Below are 24,063 nucleotides of genomic sequence, written 5' to 3' on the forward strand. Positions count from 1 at the left end.
ATTAGAATTACCTGTAGTCCTGCCCTCAGCCCGATTGAAGATGCAGAAGAGTGAATGGCTGGCTGAAAATGCAGAAGAATGAATGCATATTTATAGTGTCGCTGGGTGATATGGTTCACGAATTACATGTGGTTTGTAGCTATCTTTAACGTAGCGTGCGTCGTTTGAGTTGGCTTGAGATATATCTTGATCGCATTTGAAAAGAGATATCTCATATTCTCATGCATGTTAAGGACCACCTTTCCCGAACAAATTTGGACTGTGGGTTAGGTGATAGGGTTTGTTACAAATTGCCATGGGATGAGGACTCTGTTTTCAGTTGAAGCTCTAAAACTGATCTATTGTGAGCAGCGGGCAAATTTGTGATGAATTAGGAGAAGGAGGTTGGACGTGCATGAGCTGTAGTTCAATTTTATAATTCTGAAGGAAATTAATTTTTGCTAAAGAGAAAAAATTAAATTAAGGAGGAAAAAAGAAATGGGTCTTTAATACACTATAGGCTCTGAATATTGGGCTGCTATCAAATTTGTATTGTGGGCTACTGCCAAATTGGGCTTCTACATGCAATATTGACACTTGTGGTCAAAATGACATTTATTGGGTTGCTATCTACAAAGACTCTTGACTACTACGGTTAATTTCGAGACTATCTTCCCTTTGCATTTAAGGCACGTCAAGCAAGTCTCAAAGGGGCAATTTGTAAGCATTGAAAAATTTAAATAATATTATTGGACCGTGGTGGATATTTAATTACTAAATTAATTACTTTGATTGGGCTAATTGGACTAATATTTATTTAATTGGGTTAATTAAATGGCCCTTTGAATAATTAATTAGTTTAATTACTTAATTAAATGTAATTGGATGTTGGATTGTTCGGCCCGGGATGATGAAATATTTGGACCAGACGGCTTGGATGAATTGGGTTGCTTAATTAGCGGGCTTGACTTGGTCTTGGCCCACTAAAATTATATGTGGATTATATAATTTTGAGCAATTTGAATATTTGATATTATTTGGAAATTTAATGAAATCATGAACCTGGACGCAATGGTGTCCCGATACATTCCTTAATTTAATTAAAGAAATTAAATTAAATAAGGAATTAAGAGTTGGTTGGAGATTTTCTCTCACCCTCACCACTATAAATAGTGGTTTCATTTTCAAGAATGGGGGCTCTGGAAATCTACATATTGAAGCTCTGCCGAAATCTCTCCAGGATATTGTCTGGAACACGCCCGCAGTTGTACTGCGTATACCGCTGTGAGAAACACGCCACTTGAACACCGGAAGCCCTTCTTTGAAGATCAAGCTGCATATTAGCCCTTCATTGAAGAACAAGCTACATAACTCCGGAGGCCCTTCAGCAAGGAACTACTTCCAGTTCGGCCATACTCCCGAACTCGGCATACTTCCCATACTTCCAGTTCAGCATACTCTGAACTCAACACACTTTCAACAAGGAATTCGGCATACTTCCAGTTCGGCCATACTCCCGAACTCGGCATACTTCAAGTTCAGCATACTCTGAACTCGGCACACTTCCAATTTGGCATATTCCAAATTTGGCACACTTCTAATAAGCATACTTGTAGTAGAGAATCAGAGGACTTCTCCTATACAGAGATTGTACCCCTCCCATTTGATATATACTTGATACTACTTGTAACCGATACTTTGAATTTTGAATATATACAATTCAAGTTTTTCGCTTTTACACTTGGTATCGTAACTAATGATACTAGTATTTGCACCCGTGCAATGCACGGAATGAATTTGTTAATAATATATGAATTTATATATAATTATTTAAATTAGAACATCAAATATTATATAGTGCAATTAAAGATATGGTTTAGATCGTTTATATATTTTGATGATATCATTTCTTGAATTTGTGCAAATAATTGCTCAAATTAATAGCTAATGTGTAGATGTACGCATGCGGTGCTATAACTTTAAAGATTTTATTTATCATTGTTTAGTATTTTCATAAATTAGGCAAACGTGCTCGTACTCTAACAGCTCGAAATGAATGGCTATCCTTATTCATTTGTATGGAAGATATTTTTTTTTTTTGTCTAGATATATAACAATTTTTTCATTTTAAAAAAAAAACTTAATATCACCGATTATATTTACACATTATTGAAACCTCTTTCTAGACGATATTGGTAGTGGCAACACAATCTTGTTCATCTTCATCTAGAGCTAACACCTTCAATCCAACAGGACAGGTTACTTTGGTGAAAATATATAATGGTAGAATCTCAATTAGTTATCCTTTTATATTTTCAGTCAATTAGTCAATTAGAATATCAAATGCAGTGATATTTTTACATAATTTTCGTTCCATTTTTAATTGATGATGTAGATATTATTATTGAAATATTTTCGTTCTATTTTTAATTTACTTTTACTATTTTTTAAAATATGCATTTACTATTGATAATGTAGAATATTATTATTGAAATATTTCCCTCTAATTTTTAATTTCCATTCTATTTTTAATTAAAATGCAATGATCTAACCATTTCTTTTTTTTTTTTTAGTCAATTATGGATCATTTTTTATTTGCAGTCAATTATTAATATTCATTTCCTCTTATAATTTCAGTCAATTAGTAATATTAGATTCATTTTCAGTCAATATTTCCTTTTTATTTTTAGTCAATTAGAATATAGATGCAATGATATTTTTACCTAATATTTTCGTTTCATTTTTAATTTTCATTGACTATTTATAAATAGTTATGCTGTGAAACCGTATCCACATTGCAAGGCGGACACAATTCTATTTTCATAATTACTGAACTATATGTTCATAATTATAAAACTATATATTCATAATCTCTGAACTTCGTATTCATAATTATTGAACTCTATATTCACAATTACAAAATTCTATTTTCATAATTATTGAACTATATGTTCATAATTATAAAATTATATATTCATAATTTTTGAACTTCATATTCACAATTATTGAATCTCTATATTCATAATTACATAACTATAAGTTCATAATTATGTTCACAACACTATATTCATAATTATAGAACCATATGTTCATAATTTTTGAACTATATATTCATAATTATGAACAATTTTGGAACCGTGTCTACCTTGCAAGGTGAACACGGTTCCACAGCATAATTTTTCAGGTCAATAATACTCAAAATAATAATAATAATAATAATAATAATAATAATAATAATAATAATAATAATAATAATAATAATAATAATAAAAGAGCCTTTGGACTTCTCAATACTTACCCACATGGATGATCAAACAATTGTGTTTGTAAGAGAAGTAATATATAGAGGAGTTCAAGAGCTCCTCTTTCCAAACATTTTCAATATGGGATCAAAATGATCCAACATCATTTACAAAGGGAGTCCGTGACTCCCTTTTGTCTTTTTCTTATTATTTTTAATTTTAATTTTATTTTGTATATTGTTTTGTTTGTATTATTATTATTATTATTATTATTATTATTATTATTATTATTATTATTATTATTATTATTATTATTATTATTATTGATAAATTCGCCAAAATTTAAACAAATTTGTCATTTTAACATTTTAACTTTAATCAAAACACCAAAAAAAATTATATAATAACTTGGTAATTTTCTCCAACTTGCTAAAAACTAATACAACACATACATTTTGAGTTAATCTTTCATAACCCACCACTAATAATAAATAATAAATAAATAAATAAAAACAAAAATAAGAAGACAAAGTTACAACTTCTTAAATAAGAACATTTTGACCTCTCAATATTTGTCCACGTTGATGGGCAAACAATTATGTTTGTAAGAGGATCATTGCTCTCTCTTTTCAAACATTTTTAATGTGCGATCAAAATGATCCTAGATCATTTACAAAGGGAGCCCGTGACTCTTTTTAAAAAAAAAAAATTTAATTTTATTTTGTATATAGTTTTGTTTTGGATTATTATTATTATTATTATTATTATTATTATTATTATTATTATTGCTGTTGTTGTTGTTGTTGTTATTATTATTGTTGTTGTTGTTGATATTATTATTATTATTATTGTTGTTGTTGTTGTTGATATTATTATTGTTGTTGTTGTTGTTGTTATTCTAATTTGATTATTTGACAAATTCGTCAAAATTTTAAGAAATCCGTCTGTTTAACATTTTATATTTAATCAAAATATCAAAATATTATTTAATAACTTAGCAATTTGATCCAAACTGGTAAAAACTAAAACAACTCATATACGTTTTGGGTTAATCTTTCTTAAACCCCCTAATAAATTTAAAAAATTAAAAAAAAAACTAAAATAAGAAACATTTTGACACATCGGTTTTCAAAAGGTTGAGAAAGTATACATGTAACAGGGCCAATCGAATAGTTATGCTATGGAATTGTGTCAACCTTGCAAGGTGGACACCCAGTCTATGGTTATAATTACTGAACTATATATATGTTCATTATTATAAAGTTATATATTCATAATCTTTGAACTTCATATTCATAATTATTGAACTCTATATTTACAATTACAGAACTCTATGTTCATAATTACTAAACTATATGTTTAAAATTATGTTCACAACACTATGATTATAATAGTATAACTATATATTCATAATTATAAACAATTTTGGAACCGTGTTTATCTTGCAAGATGGATACGGTTCCACAACACAATTTGCCGGGTCAATAGTACTAAAAAAAATTAAGAGCCTTTAAACTTCTCATTTGTAAAAAGCCTTTGGACTTAACAATACTTGCCCAGATTGATGGGAAAGCAATTGTATGGTTATATAGAGGAGATCAAGAGCTCATCTTTCCAAACATTTTCAATGTGGGATCAAAATGATCCCACATCATTTTACTAAGGGGAGTCACCTTTGTCTTCTTTTTTTTTTTTTTTTTAATTTTAAATTTATTTTGTATATAGTTTTGTTTGGATTATTATTATTATTATTATTATTATTATTATTATTATTATTATTATTATTATTATTATTATTATTATTATTATTATTATTATTGTAGTTGTTGTTGTTGTAATTTGATTATTTGGCAAATTCGTCAAAATTTTAAGAAATTCGTCTGTTTAACATTTTATATTTTATCAAAACATCAAAAATATTATTTAATAACTTAACAATTTGCTCGAAACTGCTAAAAACTAAAACAACTCATATACATTTTTTGTTAATCTTTCCCAAACCCCCTAATAAATAAATAAAAAAATTAAAAATCAATTAAGATAAGTTTTTTTAAATAAGAGACATTTGACATGTTGGGTTTTAATAGGTTGTGGAACCATGTCCACCTTGCAGTTCTATGTTCATAAATACTGAACTATAAGTTCATTATTATAAAGCTATATATTCATAATATTTGAACTTCATATTCATAATTATTGAACTCTATATTCATAATTACAGAACTCTATGTTCATAGTTATTGAATTATATGTTCATAATTATAAAGATATATATATATATATTCATAATTTTTGAACTTCATATTCCCAATTATTGAATCTCTATATTCATAATTAGATAACTATGTATTTATAATTATGTTCACAACTATATGTTCATAATTTTTGAACTATATATTGATTATTGATTATTATATTCATAATTATGAACTATTTTTAAACCATGTCTACCTTGCAAGGTGGACACAGTTCCACAACATAATTTGTCGGGTCAATAGTAGTATAAAAAGCCTTTGGACTTCTCAATACTTGCATACATTAATGGGCAAGCAATTGTATGGTTATATAGAGGAGATCAAGAGCTCCACTTTCCAAACATTTTCAATGTGGGATCAAAATGATCCCACATCATTTACAAAGGTGAGCCACCTTTGCCTTCTTCTTATTATTTTTTTTAATTTTAATTTTATTTTGTATATAATTTTGTTTGGATTATTACTATTACTACTACTACTACTATTATTATTATTATTATTATTATTATTATTATTATTATTATTATTATTATTATTATTATTATTATTATTATTATTATTATTGTTGTTGTTGTTGTTGTTGTTGTTGTTGTTGTTGTTTTTATTGTTATTATTTTAATTTTATTTTATACTTGAACAATTATATTTTTATTATACTTCCACAATGATATTATCAATTATATTATATTATAAAATATAATACCATATATAATATTACCAATTAATAGATTTTATTTAATTTCCATTTGACATTTACTTACCAAATAAGTTTTGAATCTCTATATTCATAATTACATAACTATATGTTCATAATTATGCTCACAACACTATGTTCATAATTATAGAACTATATGTTCATAATTGTTGAACTATATATTCATAATTATGAACAATTTTGGAATCGTGTCTACCTTGCAAGGTGGACACAATTCCACAGCATAATTTATCGGGTCAATAGTACTAAAAAAAAAATCTTTAGACTTCTCAATAGTTGCCCATATTGATGAGCAAGCAATTATTTTTGTAAAAGGAGCATTGCTCCTCTTATATAGAGGAGCTCAAGAGCTCCTTTTCTAAACATTTTCAATGTGGGATCAAATGATCCAACATCATTTACAAAGGTGAGTCCGTGGCACCCTTTTGTCTTCTTCTTATTTATTTTAGTTTCAATTTTATTTTGTATATCGTTTTGTTTGGATTACTATTATTATTATTATTATTATTATTATTATTATTATTATTATTATTATTATTATATTATTATTATTATTATTATTATTATTTATTTGATTATTGATAAATTCGTCAAAATTTTAACAAATTCGTCATTTTAACATTTTAACTTTAATCAAAACCCCCAAAAAATTATATAGTAATTCAGTAATTTGCTTCAAATGGCTACAACACATACATTTTGTGTTAATCTTTCACAACCCTCATTAATAATAAATAATAAATAAATAAAAACTAAAATAAGAAGACATAGTTGAGGCTTCTTAAATAAGAACCTTTTGACATCTCAATACTTGCCCACATTGATGGGCAAGAAATTATGTTTGTAAGGGGATCATTGCTCCTCTTATATAGATGAGCTCTCTCCTTTCAAACATTTTCAATGTGGGATAAAAATGATCTCAAATTCATTTACAAATGCAGCCCGTGACTCCCCTTTGTCTTTTTTTTTTTCTTTTTTTTTTTTTAATTTTAATTTTATTTTGTATATATTTTTGTTTGGATTATTATTATTGTTGTTGTTGTTATTGTAATTTGATTATTTGACAAATTCGTCAAAATTTTAAGAAATCCGTCTGTTTAACATTTTATATTTTATCAAAACACCAAAAATATTATTTAATAACTTAATAAAATTTGCTCGAAACTGCTAAAAACTAAAACAACTCATATACATTTTTGGTTAATCTTTCTCAAATCCCCTAATAAATTAAAATAAAAATAAAAATAAAAATTAAGAATCCATTAAGATAAGTTTTTTTAAATAAGAGCCATTTGACATGTTGGGTTTTAATAGGTTGTGGAACCGTGCCCACCTTGCAGTTCTATGTTCATAAATATTGAACTATAAGTTCATTATTATAAAGCTATATGTTCATAATCTTTGAACTTCATATTCATAATTATTGAACTCTATATTCATAATTACAGAACTCTATGTTCATAATTATTGAATTATATGTTCATAGTTATACAGATATATATTCATAATTTTTTAACTTCATATTCACAATTATTGAATCTCTATATTCATAATTAGACAACTATGTGTTTATAATTATGTTCACAACACTATGTTCATAATTTTTGAACTATATATTGATTATTGATTATTATATTCATAATTATGAACTATTTTTGAACCATGTCTACCTTGCAAGGTGGACACAGTTCCACAGCATAATTGTCGGGTCAATAGTACTATAAAAAGCCTTTGGACTTTTCAATACTTGCCAACATTGATGGGCAAGCAATTGTATGGCTATATAGAGGAGATCAAGAGCTCCTCTTTTCAAACATTTTCAATGTGGGATCAAAATGATCCCACATCATTTACTAAGGGGAGCCACCTTTGTCTTCTTCTTATTTTATTTTTAATTTTGATTTTATTTTGTATATAGTTTTGTTTGGATTATTATTATTATTATTATTATTATTATTATTATTATTATTATTATTATTATTATTATTATTATTATTATTATTATTATTATTGTTGTTGTTGTTATTTTAATTTTATTTTATACTTGAACAATAATATTTTTATTATACTTGAACAATAATATTATCACATATATTATATTATTATAGAATATAATACCATATATAATATTACCAATTAATAGATTTTATTTAATTTTCATTTGACATTTACTTACCAAATAAGTTTTAAATCTCTATATTCATAATTACATAACTATATGTTCATAATTATGTTCACAACACTATGTTCATAATTATATAACTATATGTTCATAATTGTTGAACAATATATTCATAATTATGAACAATTTTAGAATCATGTCTACCTTGCAGGGTGGACACAATTCCACAGCATAATTTATCGGGTCAATAGTACTAAAAAAAAATATATTTGGACTTCTCAATGCTTGCCCACATTCATGGGCAAGCAATTATGTTTGTAAAAGGAGCATTGCTCTTCTTATATAGAGGAGCTCAAGAGCTCCTTCTCTAAACATTACCAATGTGGGATCAAATGATCCAACATCATTTACAAAGGGGAGTCCATGGCACCCTTTTGTTTTCTTCTTATTTATTTTAGTTTTAGTTTTATTTTGTATATCGTTTTGTTTGAATTACTATTATTATATTATTATTTTTATTTTTTTAATTTGATTATTGATAAATTCGTCAAAATTTTAACAAATTTGTCATTTTAACATTTTAACTTTAATCAAAACCCCCAAAAAATTATATAGTAACTCAGTAATTTGTTCCAAATGACTAAAAACTAATACAACACATACATTTTGTGTTAATCTTTCACAACCCCCATTAATAACAAATAAATACAAACTAAAATAAGAAGACAAAGTTGAGGCTTCTTAAATAAGAACCTTTTGACATCTCAATACTTGCCCACATTGATGGGCAAGAAATTATGTTTATAAGGGGATCATTGCTCCTCTTATATAGAGGAGCTCTATCTTTTCAATCATTCAATGTGGGATAAAAATGATCTCAAAATCATTTACAAAGGGAGCCCGTGACTCCCCTTTGTCTATTTTTTTTTCTTTTTTTATTTTTAATTTTAATTTTATTTTGTATATATTTTTGTTTAGATTATTATTATTGTTGTTGTTGTTGTTATTGTTATTTGATTTTTTGGCAAATTCGTTAGAATTTTAAGAAATTCGTCTGTTTAACATTTTATATTTATCAAAACACCAAAAATATTATTTAATAACTTAACAATTTGCTCGAAACTGCTAAAACCTGAAACAACTCATATACATTTTTGGTTAATCTTTTCCCAAACACCCTAATAAATTTTAAAAAAAAAATTAAAAAAAAATTAGAATCCATTAATATAAGTTTTTTTAAATAAGAGCCATTTGACACGTTGGATTTTAATAGGTTGTGGAACCGTGTCCACCTTGCAGTTCTATGTTCATAAATACTAAATTATAAGTTCATTATTATAAAGTTATATATTCATAATTTTTGAACTTCATATTTATAATTATTGAACCCTATATTCATAATTACAGAACTCTATGTTCATAATTATTGAATTATATGTTCATAATTATAACAATATATATTCATAATTTTTTGAACTTCATATTCACAATTATTGAATCTCTATATTCATAATTAGATAACTATGTGTTCATAATTATGTTCACAACACTATGTTCATATTTATTATAGAACTATATGTTCATAATTTTTGAACTATATATTGATTATTATATTCATAATTATGAACTATTTTTGAACTATGTCTACCTTGCAAGATGGACAAATTTCCACAACATAATTTGTCGGGTCAATAATAGTACTATAAAAAGCCTTTGGACTTTTCAATACTTGCCCACATTGATGGGCAAGCAATTGTGTGGTTGTAAGAAGAGCATTGCTCCTCTTATATAGAGGAGATCTTGAGCTCCTCTTTCCAAATATTTTCAATGTGGGATCAAAATGATCCCACATCATTTACTAATGGGAGCCACCTTTATCTTTTTTTTTTTTTTTTTTTTTTTTTTTTTTTTTTTAATTTTAATTTTAATTTTATTTTGTATATAGTTTTGTTGGATTATTATTATTATTATTATTATTATTATTGTTGTTGTTGTTGTTGTTATTGTTATTATTTTAATTTTATTTTATACTTGAATAATAATATTATCAATTATATTATATTATAGAATATAATACCATATATAATATTACCAATTAATAGATTTTATTTAATTTCCATTTGACATTTACTTACCAAATAAGTTTTACTACAAAAAGTTTTGGGGGGAAAATTTGTTAGGAGGATTTTACTTTTATATATATATAGATATAGATATAGATATAGATATAGATATAGATATAGATATAGATATAGATTTTGACATTTCATTTATTTTGAGAGAGAAAGATGTATTAGGTGAAATGAATATTAATTTCTTATCTCTCCTCATTTAATATTCATTTAAATCAATTTTCCTCTCTTTAAAAATGAATTAAATGTTTAAAGTTCATTAGTTGGGACACAAGTGATATAAGAGATATGCAATCTTATCTCAAAAATGATAACTATAATACGAAAGAATAAAATTCTTATAATGTATTATAATTTGTTTGGAGGAATAAAAGACAGTGAATAAATATTATGGTTGTTTTTTCTGTTTGTGAAAGGTGTTGGTGTATATCTTCAGGAGAGTACTTGCGGAAAATCAATTGGAGTTGCTTCAGTTAATGATCTTCAGGAGATTATTGTGAAGCAAGTTTATGAGAAAGTTAGAAAATAAATAATATCAAAGATGCAATCTAAGTTTGATATCATAAACCTTCAGCTTGAATATTTAATGAAGAATGCACAATTTTGTCCACCAATCCCAGTGTTGATGGCTAATTATGATAGAGTATTAAATGTTCTTAATTGGATAATTTTAATGATGTGTTAATTTTTTAAGTGCTGCTATTTGTACCACCCTCTACTGAAAAGTAGTATAAATAACCTTGGAATTGTAAAAAGAACAAAAATTTCAACAATTCAGTCAAATGTAATTTACGAGATTCTATTAATAATTTTTTAATTAAAACATTTTTAAAAAATAACAACAACCCCTCGCCTTCTCCGGTGAGAAGACAGCCCAGTGGGTCGCCTTCTCACCGGAGAAGGCGACCCAAGTCAATTACACCAAGTCGTCAGGAAATTGCTGAAGCGGCCACATAGCTCTTCTCTATGCGACAGCGGTGGCTGTGCCGCCACACTCTGTTATGAGCAGTGGTGGGAGACGCTTGAGGTGATGGAGCATTTGTGGCGAACCCCAGCTGGCCGGGGAGCTTTTGTTCACGCCGTGGCTAATACGCAATGTGGACTTGCCATCAGACAAGGTGGAGTTGGAGAATCCGCTCAAGACGGTGTTTTAACCCAGGTCGCCTTTTCCGGTGAAAAGGCAACCCATTAGGCTGCCTTCTCACCGGGGAAGGCAATGGGTTGTTTGTTTGTTTGTTTTTTTTTTTTTTTTGTTTTTTTTTTTGTTTTTTTTTTTTTAATGTTTTGATTTTTAAATTTTTAAATAATTATTTTTTGAAAGGGTTTAAATAATTATTTAATTTAAAAATAAATAATAAATATTTTGAATAAAAACATTATGTTTAACTAACTTTAATGAAGGCTAGATGGTGCAAATAGCAATTTTCTATTCGCACCACCTATAAAGCTAGCACATATATCAAAGGGCGGTGCAAATAGCAATTAGGGTGGTGCAAATAGAATTACCCTAATTTTTTTTTTGGGTGTACCCAGGGTTCAGTGTCGAACACAGTGACTAATCCCTTCGTTGAATTGTATGCACCTCTTTTGGGTGGAACAGCGGGCCAAATACATCCCTAATATTAAAATAAAAAAAAAAGTATTACAATTATTTTGGTGTCTATTCCTCAGCAAGAACATACGCTTAATGTTATTTTAAAAAAAATTAAAATCAATAGGCGTTTATTTCTTAGTAGGAATAGACGCCTGTTCTCTTTAAAAAAAATAAAGGAATTGACTTTATGCATGTGTTTCTAGGTAGGATCAAATGCATAAAGTGTAAATTTAATATTAAAAAAAAAAAAAAAAAAAGCTTTATGTGTTTGTTGCACATAAAGTATCTTTCTGCGTTCTATATGTGTCTGTTGTGAAACAAACACATAAAACCTTTTACAACAAATGTATATTATCATGAGCCCTGTTGTCATCATTGACTATAACTAGTACAGAAACAATAATATATATTTGCTTACAACAAATCTATATTATTGTTTCTGTACTAGTTAGCGATGGCAACGGGGCGAGGCGAGAGCGGAGAATGGGGTCCCCATCCCCGTCCCCAAAATATCTCCACATTCTTCAATGGGCGGGGATTTTCGGAGATAAATATCTCCACATTCTTCAATGGGCGGGGATTTTTGGAGATGGGAAATTCCCGTCTCGTTTTTTTTATTTATGCCTATAAAAAAAAGAGACTAATATTATTAAAAATTCATATTGTTAAGCTTGTCTAATACTGTTTCTTTTGTGTACTAACATTTTTAGTCCACACAAATTACCAACAATTTTTATGCACCCAATTAGTGGCTTGGGTCTTAATTGCCTGGAAAGTCCACACAAATTACCAACATTGTTTGTCAAATTGCGGAAACAAAAAAATACATCATTTTACTCAATAAAACAAGTGAAGAAACTAAGGTACAGTCAGCATGAATGCTAAGGAAACTAAGGTACAGTCAGCTAAACAATCAAACAAACAAGTGAAGAACTCAAATAAGTAGGACTTAGGAGGAATTGAAGAAACTATCAAACTAATTCCTTGGACCCTTAGAGTAGTGGACTGTGGACCTAAGCAGTAAGGCAGACGACCAGCGACGAGCATACATAGGACGATGAGGGAGTGTGGGCGGCAAGGGTAGAGGAGAGGAGGGTTGGGTCTGCTCACGGCTGGGAGAATAAGAGAGGATTGAGGAGTAAAGCCGTAAAAGACTGCTAGGGTTAAGCTACTTAAAAATTTTAGTTTTAAAGTTTTATTATTAATATTATACATATATATTATAAAGTTAATATTATATATATATATATATATATATATATATATATATATATATATATATATATTAATTTAACGGGGATTCGGGGACGGGGTGGGGGCGGGAAATGACCCACAATCTTAAAGGGAAAAAAAAAACCAATGTTGTGCTTTCTTACATTCTATAAAATAAAGAAATTTTTTTTTAAAAAAAAAAACTTCAACTGAACACAACCTTTTTTAGTTTATTTTTTATTTGTTATATTTGTTTAGAGAAATGAAAATTTTCATTTAATGGTAGGTACCATTTTTTTATTGAATGTTCACTCATATTGTTTACTTTGAAACGGTAAAATTAGCACTTTATTTATAAGAAAATGTTAAACACGTATACAGTTGTCACTCACAAAACAATTACCTAATAGTGCAGCAAAATCATAGACTAGCCTACTTTTTTAAAAAAATATTTAAACTTATGCAGTATGAAGTTCCGAGTTGTTTGTGAGTGATAAAAATATGGATATATAGCATGGTTATTTTTGTTTTTTAGATTTCAGTATTTTCGGTGCACTCCCGTTTAAGTAATGATTGTTAATTTCTCACATAATTAAACAAAAAAATGTGTAAATTAGGAATAAAAAAATATATTTGTTTAATTACTTCCTTTGTCTAGTTTTTCCTATCATATTTAATTTTTATTGGTCAAACCAATTCTTTCTCCTTTGCTTATTTTTTTAATTTAATTTTTAAATATATAAATTGTATATATTAATACTAAAATTAATATTAGAAAAAAATTGAATTCAAAATAATTTCATTCAAATTTTGTTCACACCAAGCACATCGTGTTCAGATGATACCCTTATGGCTTTCTTTGAGATAATGCCACAAGATCGAATCTAAGTGATAAAATATAGACTCTTTGAACTCTAACAAATAGAAAAAATATAGAACAGATATTACTTCGTAATAGAGTCAATGTACTAAAAAAGAAAAAAAAGGGATGGAAGGAAGGTTCTCTTTGTGTTTCTAGGTTCCGGTATTTTCCAATGGGTCGTTAATTTTACAAGTTGGATTTTATGCAAATACCATCAAACCACCGCCCATTGCTTTCCCTCTTTCCCATATGCTTCAATGCTTACTTATTCAAATACCAACTTCACCTTTTACCATTTTCCCCCTCCGATCATGCCTAAATTCCAACGTGCTTTGCTTATTGCCGCTCCGATTGCTGTCTTCGTTGCTCTGCTACTCACCTCTGCAAACTTCCCTCTCTTCCACCGCACTCACAACCCTTGCAACTGCTCTCAGGTACTCATCAATTTTCTCCCATTTTATACATATACTTCAAATTCGTTGTCTTTTTTGTGATGGCCATTTCTACTTTTTTGATCGAGTGTAGGAGAGTAATGAGTATTGTGGGGTTGTGGAGGACTGTTGTTGTGATTTCCACACTGTGAATCAGCTCAATCAGGAAGTGTTGTTTCCTCTTCTTCAAGATATTGTCAAAACTCCCTTTTTCAGATACTTTAAGGTTCGTTCGTATCCATTATATTGCAGCAGTTTATCAGCTTCTGTAATCTAATTCAGTTTAATTTGTATAATTGTATTATCCATTTTATGTGTTGCTTCACTGAAGTTATTTTTAATTTAATTTTTCATAATATTTAGTTTAGCATTAATATACAAAATTTATATATTTAAAGTATTATTAAATTTAAAATAAATACAAAATATTTAAGAAAATAAACAAATAAGAAAAAGTTGGTTTGACCGATGAATAGTAAGTAGGAAAGATAAAATGGGACCGATGGAGTATTTTTAAATTAAAATGTAATATTTAAGGTTGAATAGTTGCTTATGAGAAAAAATGTAATACGGAGTACTGATCATGGATAAATTGTTTATTTGTTAAAGTGTAATACTTTTTATGAAAAATGTGAGTTTTGATGAAAAATGTATTACTTTTAAATCAAAATATAATATTAAGAGTTGAAAAGTTACTTATGATGAAAATCGCAATACTTATGTGGGGAAATGTAATACTTATCAAAAACCTGATTCGTCTCACGGATCCTCATAAGAGAATTTGACTCGGAGTGTAATCTCCAGACTCCCAGCTGCTAATATTTGGTACTCTGCATCCTTGTGCATTTTGTGTGATCCAGGTGAAGTTATGGTGCAATTGCCCATTCTGGCCTGATGATGGCATGTGTCATTTGCGGGACTGTAGTGTATGTGAGTGTCCTGAAAATGAGTTTCCTGAACCATTTAAGAAGCCTTTCAATCGCGGTGATTTGTCAAATAATCTTGTCTGTCAAGAGGAGAAGCCCGAGGCGGCTGTAGACCGTAGTATAGACACGAAAGCGTTCAAAGGCTGGATAGTAGAAGATAATCCGTGGACGTTTGATGATGAGACAGATGATGGTACGTCTTTCATTGTTCTTGTTTCTTGACTTCACATGAATAAATAAATAAATAAATAATAATGTGCCTCCTATAACAGTACTTTCCGTTATTATCACATCTCAACCTGAAGCTTTGATTTATATTCTCTGCAGCTGAATTGACATATGTAAATCTTCAGCTGAACCCTGAACGGTATACTGGCTACAAGGGTCCATCTGCTTGGAAAATTTGGGATGCTGTCTATACGGAGAATTGCCCCAAATGTGAGTAACTTTTTATTTGATTCTTGTTGAGTATAGATTGTGTTTTACTTAGTTAACCAGTCATTATTGGGGAGTTTCTTTGTAAAAGATTGGCGTGTTTTGCAGATCCATCTATGGAACTTTGTCCAGAAAAAAGAATATTGTACAAATTAATTTCTGGTCTCCACTCTTCCATTTCCATTCACATTGCTGCTGAATACTTGCTTGATGAAGCAACCAATACAGTATGTAAATCTTTCTGCTTTTGCTATTTCCTATTGACATATCTATGAATCTCCATAGTTAACTTTTCTATGGTAACCCATGGGAAAATTCGGTAACAGTTATAACTGTCATGCTGGAAACACTTTCCCATAAAATGTCTTTTGCAAAACAAGGGATCTTAAAGGAAACTTTTTAAGTCACTTTATCGTGTATTTCCTGTCCACAAAATGTTTGCATAAGATCTTTTCTTTGTGGCTTCTTCCACATTTTCTTACCAGAAACTGACCTTCCAAGTCCCACCATAAGATTCACAGATAAAAACATGATTCATTACTTGGATTTGCACCCTCTGGCATCATTCTTGCTTTAAGATTTTCTTTCATTTTATATGAAAATGATTCTATTCTGACTGATATCGGTACCCCAAGTGATTAAATAGATGAAAGCAAACTCCTTTGGGTGTGCTTAGGTCCGTACTTTAATGTTAAAATATTTGTGCATTTGTATCCTTCATTATGTTTGCATTTATCTGAAAACCTATAACCCCAACAACTCCTAAACCCGAGAGAAAAAAGACTCCAAGACAATCTTTTGACTCTTGTTCTTTATCCTTATTGTCATAATATTTCTATTTTTGTTTTTCAGTGGGGACAAAATCTTACGGTGATGTATGACCGTGTCATGAAATACCCAGATCGTGTCAAAAACTTGTACTTCACTTATCTTTTTGTTCTACGTGCGGTGACAAAGGCTAGTAATTTTAAGCTTTTAGTCGTCTTTTTTTTTTTTTTGAAATTTGTAGCAAAAAGCAGGAAAGTAAACTGTTGTTACATATTTTTTAGGCAGCAGATTACTTGGACCAAGCTGTATATGATACTGGAAACCCTGAGGAGGACCTGAAAGCACAATCTTTGATGAGGCAATTGCTTTATAATCCTAAATTGCGAGCTGCCTGTCCAGTACCTTTCAATGAAGCTAAGTTATGGAAAGGTCAAGGTGGACCTGACTTGATGCAGCAGATACAAAAGCAGTTCAGAAACATCAGGTTTCTCTCTCTCTCTCTCTCGCCTGGTATTATTGTTTGCTCGTGCATTTAGTTTCTTTCTGCATTTTTCACTGTGGTAATTGATGATGAACAGCATATCGGAAGAAAATTCTTTTATTCCTTTGAAAGCCATATGATATTGATTGACATGTTATTTCATCTTGTCCTCAATGAATTTTCCAGCTCAAGGAAGCTTGCTATTACGGTTTTTTTTTTTTTTTTTTTTTTTTTTTTTTTTTTTTTTTTTTTTTTTTTTTTTTTTTTTTTTTTTTTTTAAGTAGCTAGGTTACCTTGGTGATACTAAGGTATTCTTTTGCTATCTTTTGTGGATCTAGTGCAATAATGGATTGCGTGGGATGTGAAAAGTGTCGACTTTGGGGAAAGCTTCAAGTTCTTGGTCTTGGTACTGCTTTGAAGATCTTGTTTTCTGTGAATGGTCAGGAGAAGCTTGGTCAATCAGTAAGTATACTTCAATGAGAACTTGAACAAAAGGGTTTTTAAATCTTTACTCATATTGCTTCAACAAAAACTTACTATTGGCACTACAATCATCATCATTTGTTATTGTTGTTAATTTTAACCCTTTTGAACTTGCTTTCAGCTACATTTACAACGAAATGAAGTCATCGCTTTGATCAATCTACTGAACCGGCTTTCAGAATCTGTGAAGCTCGTCCACCAGATGGGGCCTTTGCTTGTAAAGATGGAGGGTCGACAAGTTGTTCCTTCAGTCAGTAAGCTAACTGCAACTCTGTAGAGATGGTTTATGTAATCTTTATAAGGAGCTTCTTATAGGTACACTGATGTGTTAGAGAAGAATCATAGATTGTTGAAGAATTTTATCTAGAAAAGGTCTGTACAAATAACAGATGCATATTTCCACAAGAAAAAACTACTTCTTTGAAGCTAATGAAAAGTATACTTCTGGAGACTATAGTTTTAGAACTACTCATTTATCAGTCAATTGGTTTTGGCAACTCTACAATACCAAATAAGCTTTGATTTCTTGCTGATAAGATGGGTAGAGAAGTGAATCTTAAAAAGGAATGAATCAAGCTGCCAAACACTTGAAGTTTAACACCTAACGAGTTTTCTTCATGCGCTTTGTGGGCCTTGCCATCTCTTTCCTTGTGTCTTCTGGAGCCTTAATCTCTATATGTGGCTGCAAGAATCCAAAATGATGCAAATTTATAACATAGTTCATTGATTACAAAAACCAGGACCAGAAATGAAGAAAGCATACCAATCAACCAACCATTATCTGCACAAACAAGTGGTACAGGAAATATCAAAAGAAAAAACCAATAGTGACCCCTTGAGGGAAGGCAGGAGGGTTGGTGTTACCGAGATTGTCTTAGGGTTAATAGTGCATTGTAGCATCAATTACAATACTAGACAAAGTGTAATGGATTACGTTAGTGCATTGAAGACACAAAGAAGGGGGAGACCAATTTTTCAACAGTAGAATTTGAAGTTCATCATTCTCAAGTATACATTATTATACCTCGGTCTACACTATACTCAGAAGAATTTATCCACCATCGCCAAACATATATGACATACGTATTTATTTGGATCACAGTGCACTACTTTCAGCAGCAATTTGGAATGAATCAATCATCATGTCAATACAGCATATCTTGTCATACTTCAAGGCCCTAAAGCTAAATCATCTTATCCATTCTGCACTACTTCATAATAAGATTCTATTTCTGGAAGTAGTGATTTTGAAAGTGTTCCTAGTGAAGCATTTATGCTAATTCGTTACTAAAAAATTTGGATGATCATTGCATGAGATTAATTGGAAACTACCTGGACTTTGAGACCCAAGTTTTTATATACTCCTAAAGACTAATAGAATTACAATTCGCATATTTTCTAAACCTTTGCCACATAAATATGAAGCTGTGTAAATAAACATATATATCACAATAGAGATACACTATTTGACATATAATAACACACAAAAGTCAACAAAAACACAAAAGGCTCCTGCTCTCTTATGAACTCAAAATTTGAGAAGAAAAAAAAATAACTACATGCAGAACTGCAGAAGGGGTGTTATACATTTTCGTTTATGAAAGGTAAAAGTGTAAAACAATAAACATGCATTACAATCTCACTAACCTCTTCAAATTTTCTTTGGAGTTCCAAAAGTTGTTGACAATATGTAAGGCACTCTGCATGGTATACGGCTGCCAAATCTTTTATCAATGCCTTCCTTCTAATAATACCAATCACTTCAAAATAACCAACAAAAAGCATACATTAGAATCGAAACAATAACCAAATATATTCCATAGATATTCTTCAACTTCAAATCCACATAATCAACTAATCGAGAATGCATTTCCCCATCCATCGAATAACACGCAAGTATAAATAAATAAAGCAAACAAGAAACAAAATAAAAAGGACACAACCTATCTAATTGTGTAGGGAGAAACAATGTGGAACCACTAAGATATATCATAATATTCCTTAGTCAATAACCAGACGGTGCCATATTGCTCTGGATAATACGTTTGTACTCTCCCACAAAACTAAAATTTGAATTCAGTGATATATACACTCTTTATAGCCATAAGTGCAGTCATTCACTTCAAATCGAAGAATTAATGCAAACAAATGATAACATTACGTCAAACCTAAAAGATTGGTAAAGCAACAAATGATAAAATTACATCAAAATTGCAGTTTATTAGCAAACTGAAAGAACGGAACAAACCCAAAATTGAAAGAACTAATCATCAAATCAAAAACTTGAAAACAATACCAAAGGGGGTTTATGGAGCGTGCGTAACATAGGGGTAATTTACCCTTCCTAAACTGTAGACTGGGTTCGAACCTCAGGTGCGTATCTCAGAATGGAACAAAAAGTAAAAGCAAGCTAATAGATGGAGAGAATTACTTCGGCTAGGGTCGAATCGAGGAGGAGGAGGTGCGTCTCTGGGAGGCTCAGCACTGGGCTCATCGGAGGTTGACGGTGGCGGAGGACGAGAATCATCGGTGGACGACGGCGGCGGCTGAGGAGGAGAGATGTGATTATGGAGTTGGGTCATCGTGATCCGCGAAGACCCCCTCTAACCTCTGTGAGTTCTGGCTGGAGTAGTAGCATTGCCTAGCTATGATTCGGGTCGTACCCGGATTTCCTCCGATCTTTTATTCATTGGATATTTGTCCAATTGAATTAATACCCAAAATGATTTTTAATAGAGAAAATGTACAAATAGTCATTGAACTATTTGGGCAATCGTTATGCTGTACATCCGTATGCACCATGCATGGTGCATACGGATGTCAAAACGACGTCGTTTTATTAAAAAAAGCGCGTCTCCCTTTTTAAAAAAATTCAGGTTCGATTCCTAGCAACAACATTATATTGTTCATTCATTCTGGAATTTTAGTTCATAGATTATGGAATTATAGTTCATTGATTATGGAATTATAGTTCATCGATTATGGAATTGTAGTTCATCGATTCTGAAATTTTAGTTTATAGATTATGGAATTTTAGTTCATTCATTCTGGAATTTTTAGTTCATAGATTAGATTATGGAATTATAGTTCATCGATTATGGAATTATAGTTTATCGATTATGGAATTTTAGTTCATATGTTGTTGCTGGGAATCGAACCTGATTTTTTTTTTTAAGGGGAGACACGCGTTTTATTAAAACGACGTCGTTTTTGCATCCGTATGCACCATGCATGGTACATACGGATGCACAGCATAATTTGCCCTATTTGGGGGTTAGCAATTAAGTCGTCGAACTCAAATAAACTCCAAATTGATCCATGAACCTGTAAAAAAAGTGCAATTAGCATTTTTAATAGGTTAACACCAAGTTACTGCTGACTAAGATGCCATGTGTATTTTTTATTTTTTATTTTATTATTTTTATTATCCTAATTAGCATTTGACAAAAAAAAAAAAAATACCCTAAGCATTTGACCCTCTTGACCAACACTACTGTTCAAATAAACCATACTTCTTTTCTTCTTCCTACTCTTCGTTGCTTTGTCGCGAACATCGAATCGGCTCCGATCTCTCCGGCTCATCTTCACTTTTCTCCGGAAAACTCTACAATAAATTGGTAATTTCTTCTCTACAATAAAGTGAGAAAAGCTCGAGAAGAAGAGGTAGTCAACCATCTGAATATCTTAATGATTTTTCCTTTTAATCATTGAACTACAAATTTTCTGAGCACTATTTTCTCGAGTTTATTTGAATAAATAAAGTATGCAGGAAGCAAGGCGAGCAAGAGAAGAAGGTGAGAAGAGGAGAAGAGAGAGGGATCATCGCTACAAGCGCCGAAGAAGGGTATCGTTCTTATTTTATCTGTCTTTACTCTTTATCTCTCCATAATTGTCTATAACATTTTCTGATGTAAACTCAAAAATTGTGTTATTTTCATTTCAGAACTGCCACTTGTCTTGGTTGTCTGATTTTTCTTCCCTTACTCTTTGCATTCCTTATTTTTTTCTAATAATATAGGATTAACTGGTTCCCTAAATATAATGTAGATTTCATCATGTAGTTTGTTTATAATATTGTTGATATGGATTGAGTGTTGCAATGTGCATACATGAGCATTATAGCAACTTTATGATTTGCTTGCATTTTTACTTAAGTAGTGTAGTTCAAATGGTATCTTCAAGTTGTATCATATTTGAAAAGGAGTCAAGAAATTGTTCTGCTTTTTGTGTCCTACCTTTTCTGAACCTGTTCTGGTCTAAGGTATGGTTATGCTTTGTTTAGGAGTTTTAACTAGCTTATGTCTATTAGGTGTGGTTTCATGACTTCAATATTTTAACAAGATTGAACAAATGCGCCTATAAATAGCGGCATGAATGCCATTATACTCAAAACATCTTACAGACTATTGATACAATTTATAGTAAGAAAGCTTGTAGAGTACAATGGTGCATGTCGGTGATATTGCCTACATTCATTGTGGAGCTAAGCCGTTGTGGTGCAGGATTAATATTTTCTCTTAGTTCAAGCATGCATTTATTCTCAATACTAGTTGATTGCAAATTTTAAATTCTCCAACTTGTGAGATGAATCATTGATTTTCTTCCCCACCCAACCTGCAATTACTTTTGGGTATTAGAATGAACATGTTAATTGGCAATCACAACCTAAGGATTGTGCTTAATTGTCGCTGTGATTTTAGAGCAGTATGCCAGTATATTAAGTTCCTTGCTATTCTGTATATTAGGTGTTCTGTGCCATTATTACATATATGAAATATGATGCTTTTCCCCCTAAAACTGAATTGAGTAGGATTTCCTTAACTTTGATGCATAATCCATGCAAAATCATTTTGCTTTCTTGGTTCATTAGTAGTGATGCATTATCCATAAGCTGTACTGCATTTGTTTTAGTTGCATTCTGAGCATTATAATCCATCCCTAATCCATCTCTGCAACAACAGTTACTTTGGTTTTGTTTTAGTTTAATTTATCATCTCTTCTATAAAGTTGTATGTATTGATGCAATAAAAGTTGTAAATTTGAGTCTTAGACTTATTACCTTACAATACCCTATAAACTAATTTTATGTATTCCATTTTACCATTTTCAGAATGTATGACATAGTAGATTTGAGAATTCATCATGGGGATAGTTTTGTGCAAGATCCAAGACTACGATATATAAATGGAGAAGTTGATGAAGTAACAACTGATCCCGATCTTATATGTGTACCTCACTTGATGAAGTTCATAGCACATGAGAGATATGGTAAAGTCGAAAGTCTATCTTACAAGTTAAGTATGGAGCTGTGAAGAAACTAATTGCAAATAAGAAAGAAAGCATTGGATGGAAGGTACATTGTTTATACAATTTTTTTTTTAATAATATAACATTACATTTGTTGGGATTTAAATTTGAGTGGTAAATTTTGTTGTTAGGTTTGATTTTAATGGAGATGATGGATATGAGATTAAAAAAGGTCGAAATCATTTCAAAGTCAGGCTTGAAAATAAGACATGTTCGTGTAGATCATGGGATTTGATTGGTCTACCTTGCCCTCATGCTATATGTGCCATCTTCGACAATGGCAGGAATATGGAGGATTATCTTGATCCATGATACTCAAAAGAAACATATCAAAGGACTTATGCACATGCTCTTCTACCGATGAATGGAGAACTCTTCTAGCCTAAAACAAATTGTGAAGAAATTTTGGCTCCAATCCCAAAAAAAAAAATGACAGATAGGCCAAAGAAGAAAAGAAATCGTGAGGAAAATGAAGGTTCATCAACTGCTAATAAGAAGACTCAACTAAGTAGGAAGGGTCGTATAATGAGATGTTCCATTTGTAGACAAGAAGGGCATACTAGAGCAAAGTGTGATTCTGTTGGAGGTGTTTTGGGTTAATGTTTTGGCAAAAGAGTTGTTTTGGGTTAATGTTTTGGCAGTACTAGATTAACAATATATTTATGCTTATCAAATGTCATAGTGTTGCAATTAACAATGTATTTTTGTATGGCAATGCAAATTATATTAACAATATATTAATTTCTGCTTAGCAATGCAAATCTATATTCTATATTAACATTATATTTTTACTAGTTAGTGAATAGACAAACTTTGTATTATATTATGCGCGTAATTTCTTAAATATTAAAATTTTAATGTATTTTTTCTGATTCAAAAATGCCGCAAACAATCGCGAAAGAGAGAAAATAAAAAATGTCGCAAACAACCGCGAAAGAGAGATAAAGCGCAAAATAGAGAAGCTAAAGTTAAGGGTCAAATGCTTAGGGTTTTATTTTTATTTATTTATTATTTTTTTTTGTGTGTCAAATGTTTATTAGGATAATAGGATAATAAAAATAATAAAATAAGGGAAAAGGGTCAAATAGGCCCTCGAACTTTAGCTTAAAAGTCAATTAG

At 30.2% G+C, this 24,063-nt stretch overlaps 2 protein-coding genes and 1 long non-coding RNA gene across 4 annotated transcripts in view; 1 reads left to right on the forward strand and 2 right to left on the reverse strand.

The window, feature by feature from the left end:
- LOC109184973 lies at positions 1–20,315 on the reverse strand. 2 transcript variants are annotated; one of them, XR_002054910.1, is made up of 4 exons: positions 20,069–20,315; positions 19,285–19,397; positions 18,104–18,319; positions 1–11 (listed from the first exon to the last, which is right to left on the reverse strand). XR_002054910.1 is itself a non-coding variant. In XM_019334968.1 (3 exons), exons 1-3 carry the CDS (start codon positions 20,217–20,219, stop codon positions 18,239–18,241), a joined length of 345 nt encoding a protein of 114 aa, XP_019190513.1. In that variant the 5' UTR covers positions 20,220–20,309; the 3' UTR covers positions 17,984–18,238. The 2 variants fall into 2 exon arrangements, 1 of the variants encoding a protein (XP_019190513.1); XM_019334968.1 differs by lacking the exon at positions 1–11 and having other exon boundaries at positions 17,984–18,319; positions 20,069–20,309.
- Positions 14,377–18,088, forward strand: LOC109184971 (endoplasmic reticulum oxidoreductin-1-like). The gene is made up of 9 exons (XM_019334967.1): positions 14,377–14,547; positions 14,639–14,770; positions 15,405–15,663; positions 15,798–15,908; positions 16,014–16,132; positions 16,758–16,862; positions 16,955–17,157; positions 17,493–17,616; positions 17,759–18,088. Exons 1-9 carry the CDS (start codon positions 14,425–14,427, stop codon positions 17,912–17,914), a joined length of 1,332 nt encoding a protein of 443 aa, XP_019190512.1. The 5' UTR covers positions 14,377–14,424; the 3' UTR covers positions 17,915–18,088.
- Positions 17,180–24,063, reverse strand: part of LOC109184974 — an 11,502-nt gene continuing 4,618 nt past the window's right edge. The window contains exon 3 of the long non-coding RNA XR_002054911.1: positions 17,180–17,354. This is a non-coding gene — a long non-coding RNA (uncharacterized LOC109184974). The remainder of the gene's footprint in view (positions 17,355–24,063) is intronic.

Source organism: Ipomoea nil, unplaced genomic scaffold, assembly GCF_001879475.1.
Source record: "Ipomoea nil cultivar Tokyo-kokei standard unplaced genomic scaffold, Asagao_1.1 scaffold1298, whole genome shotgun sequence".
In the NCBI taxonomy this organism is placed as follows: Eukaryota; Viridiplantae; Streptophyta; class Magnoliopsida; order Solanales; family Convolvulaceae; genus Ipomoea; species Ipomoea nil.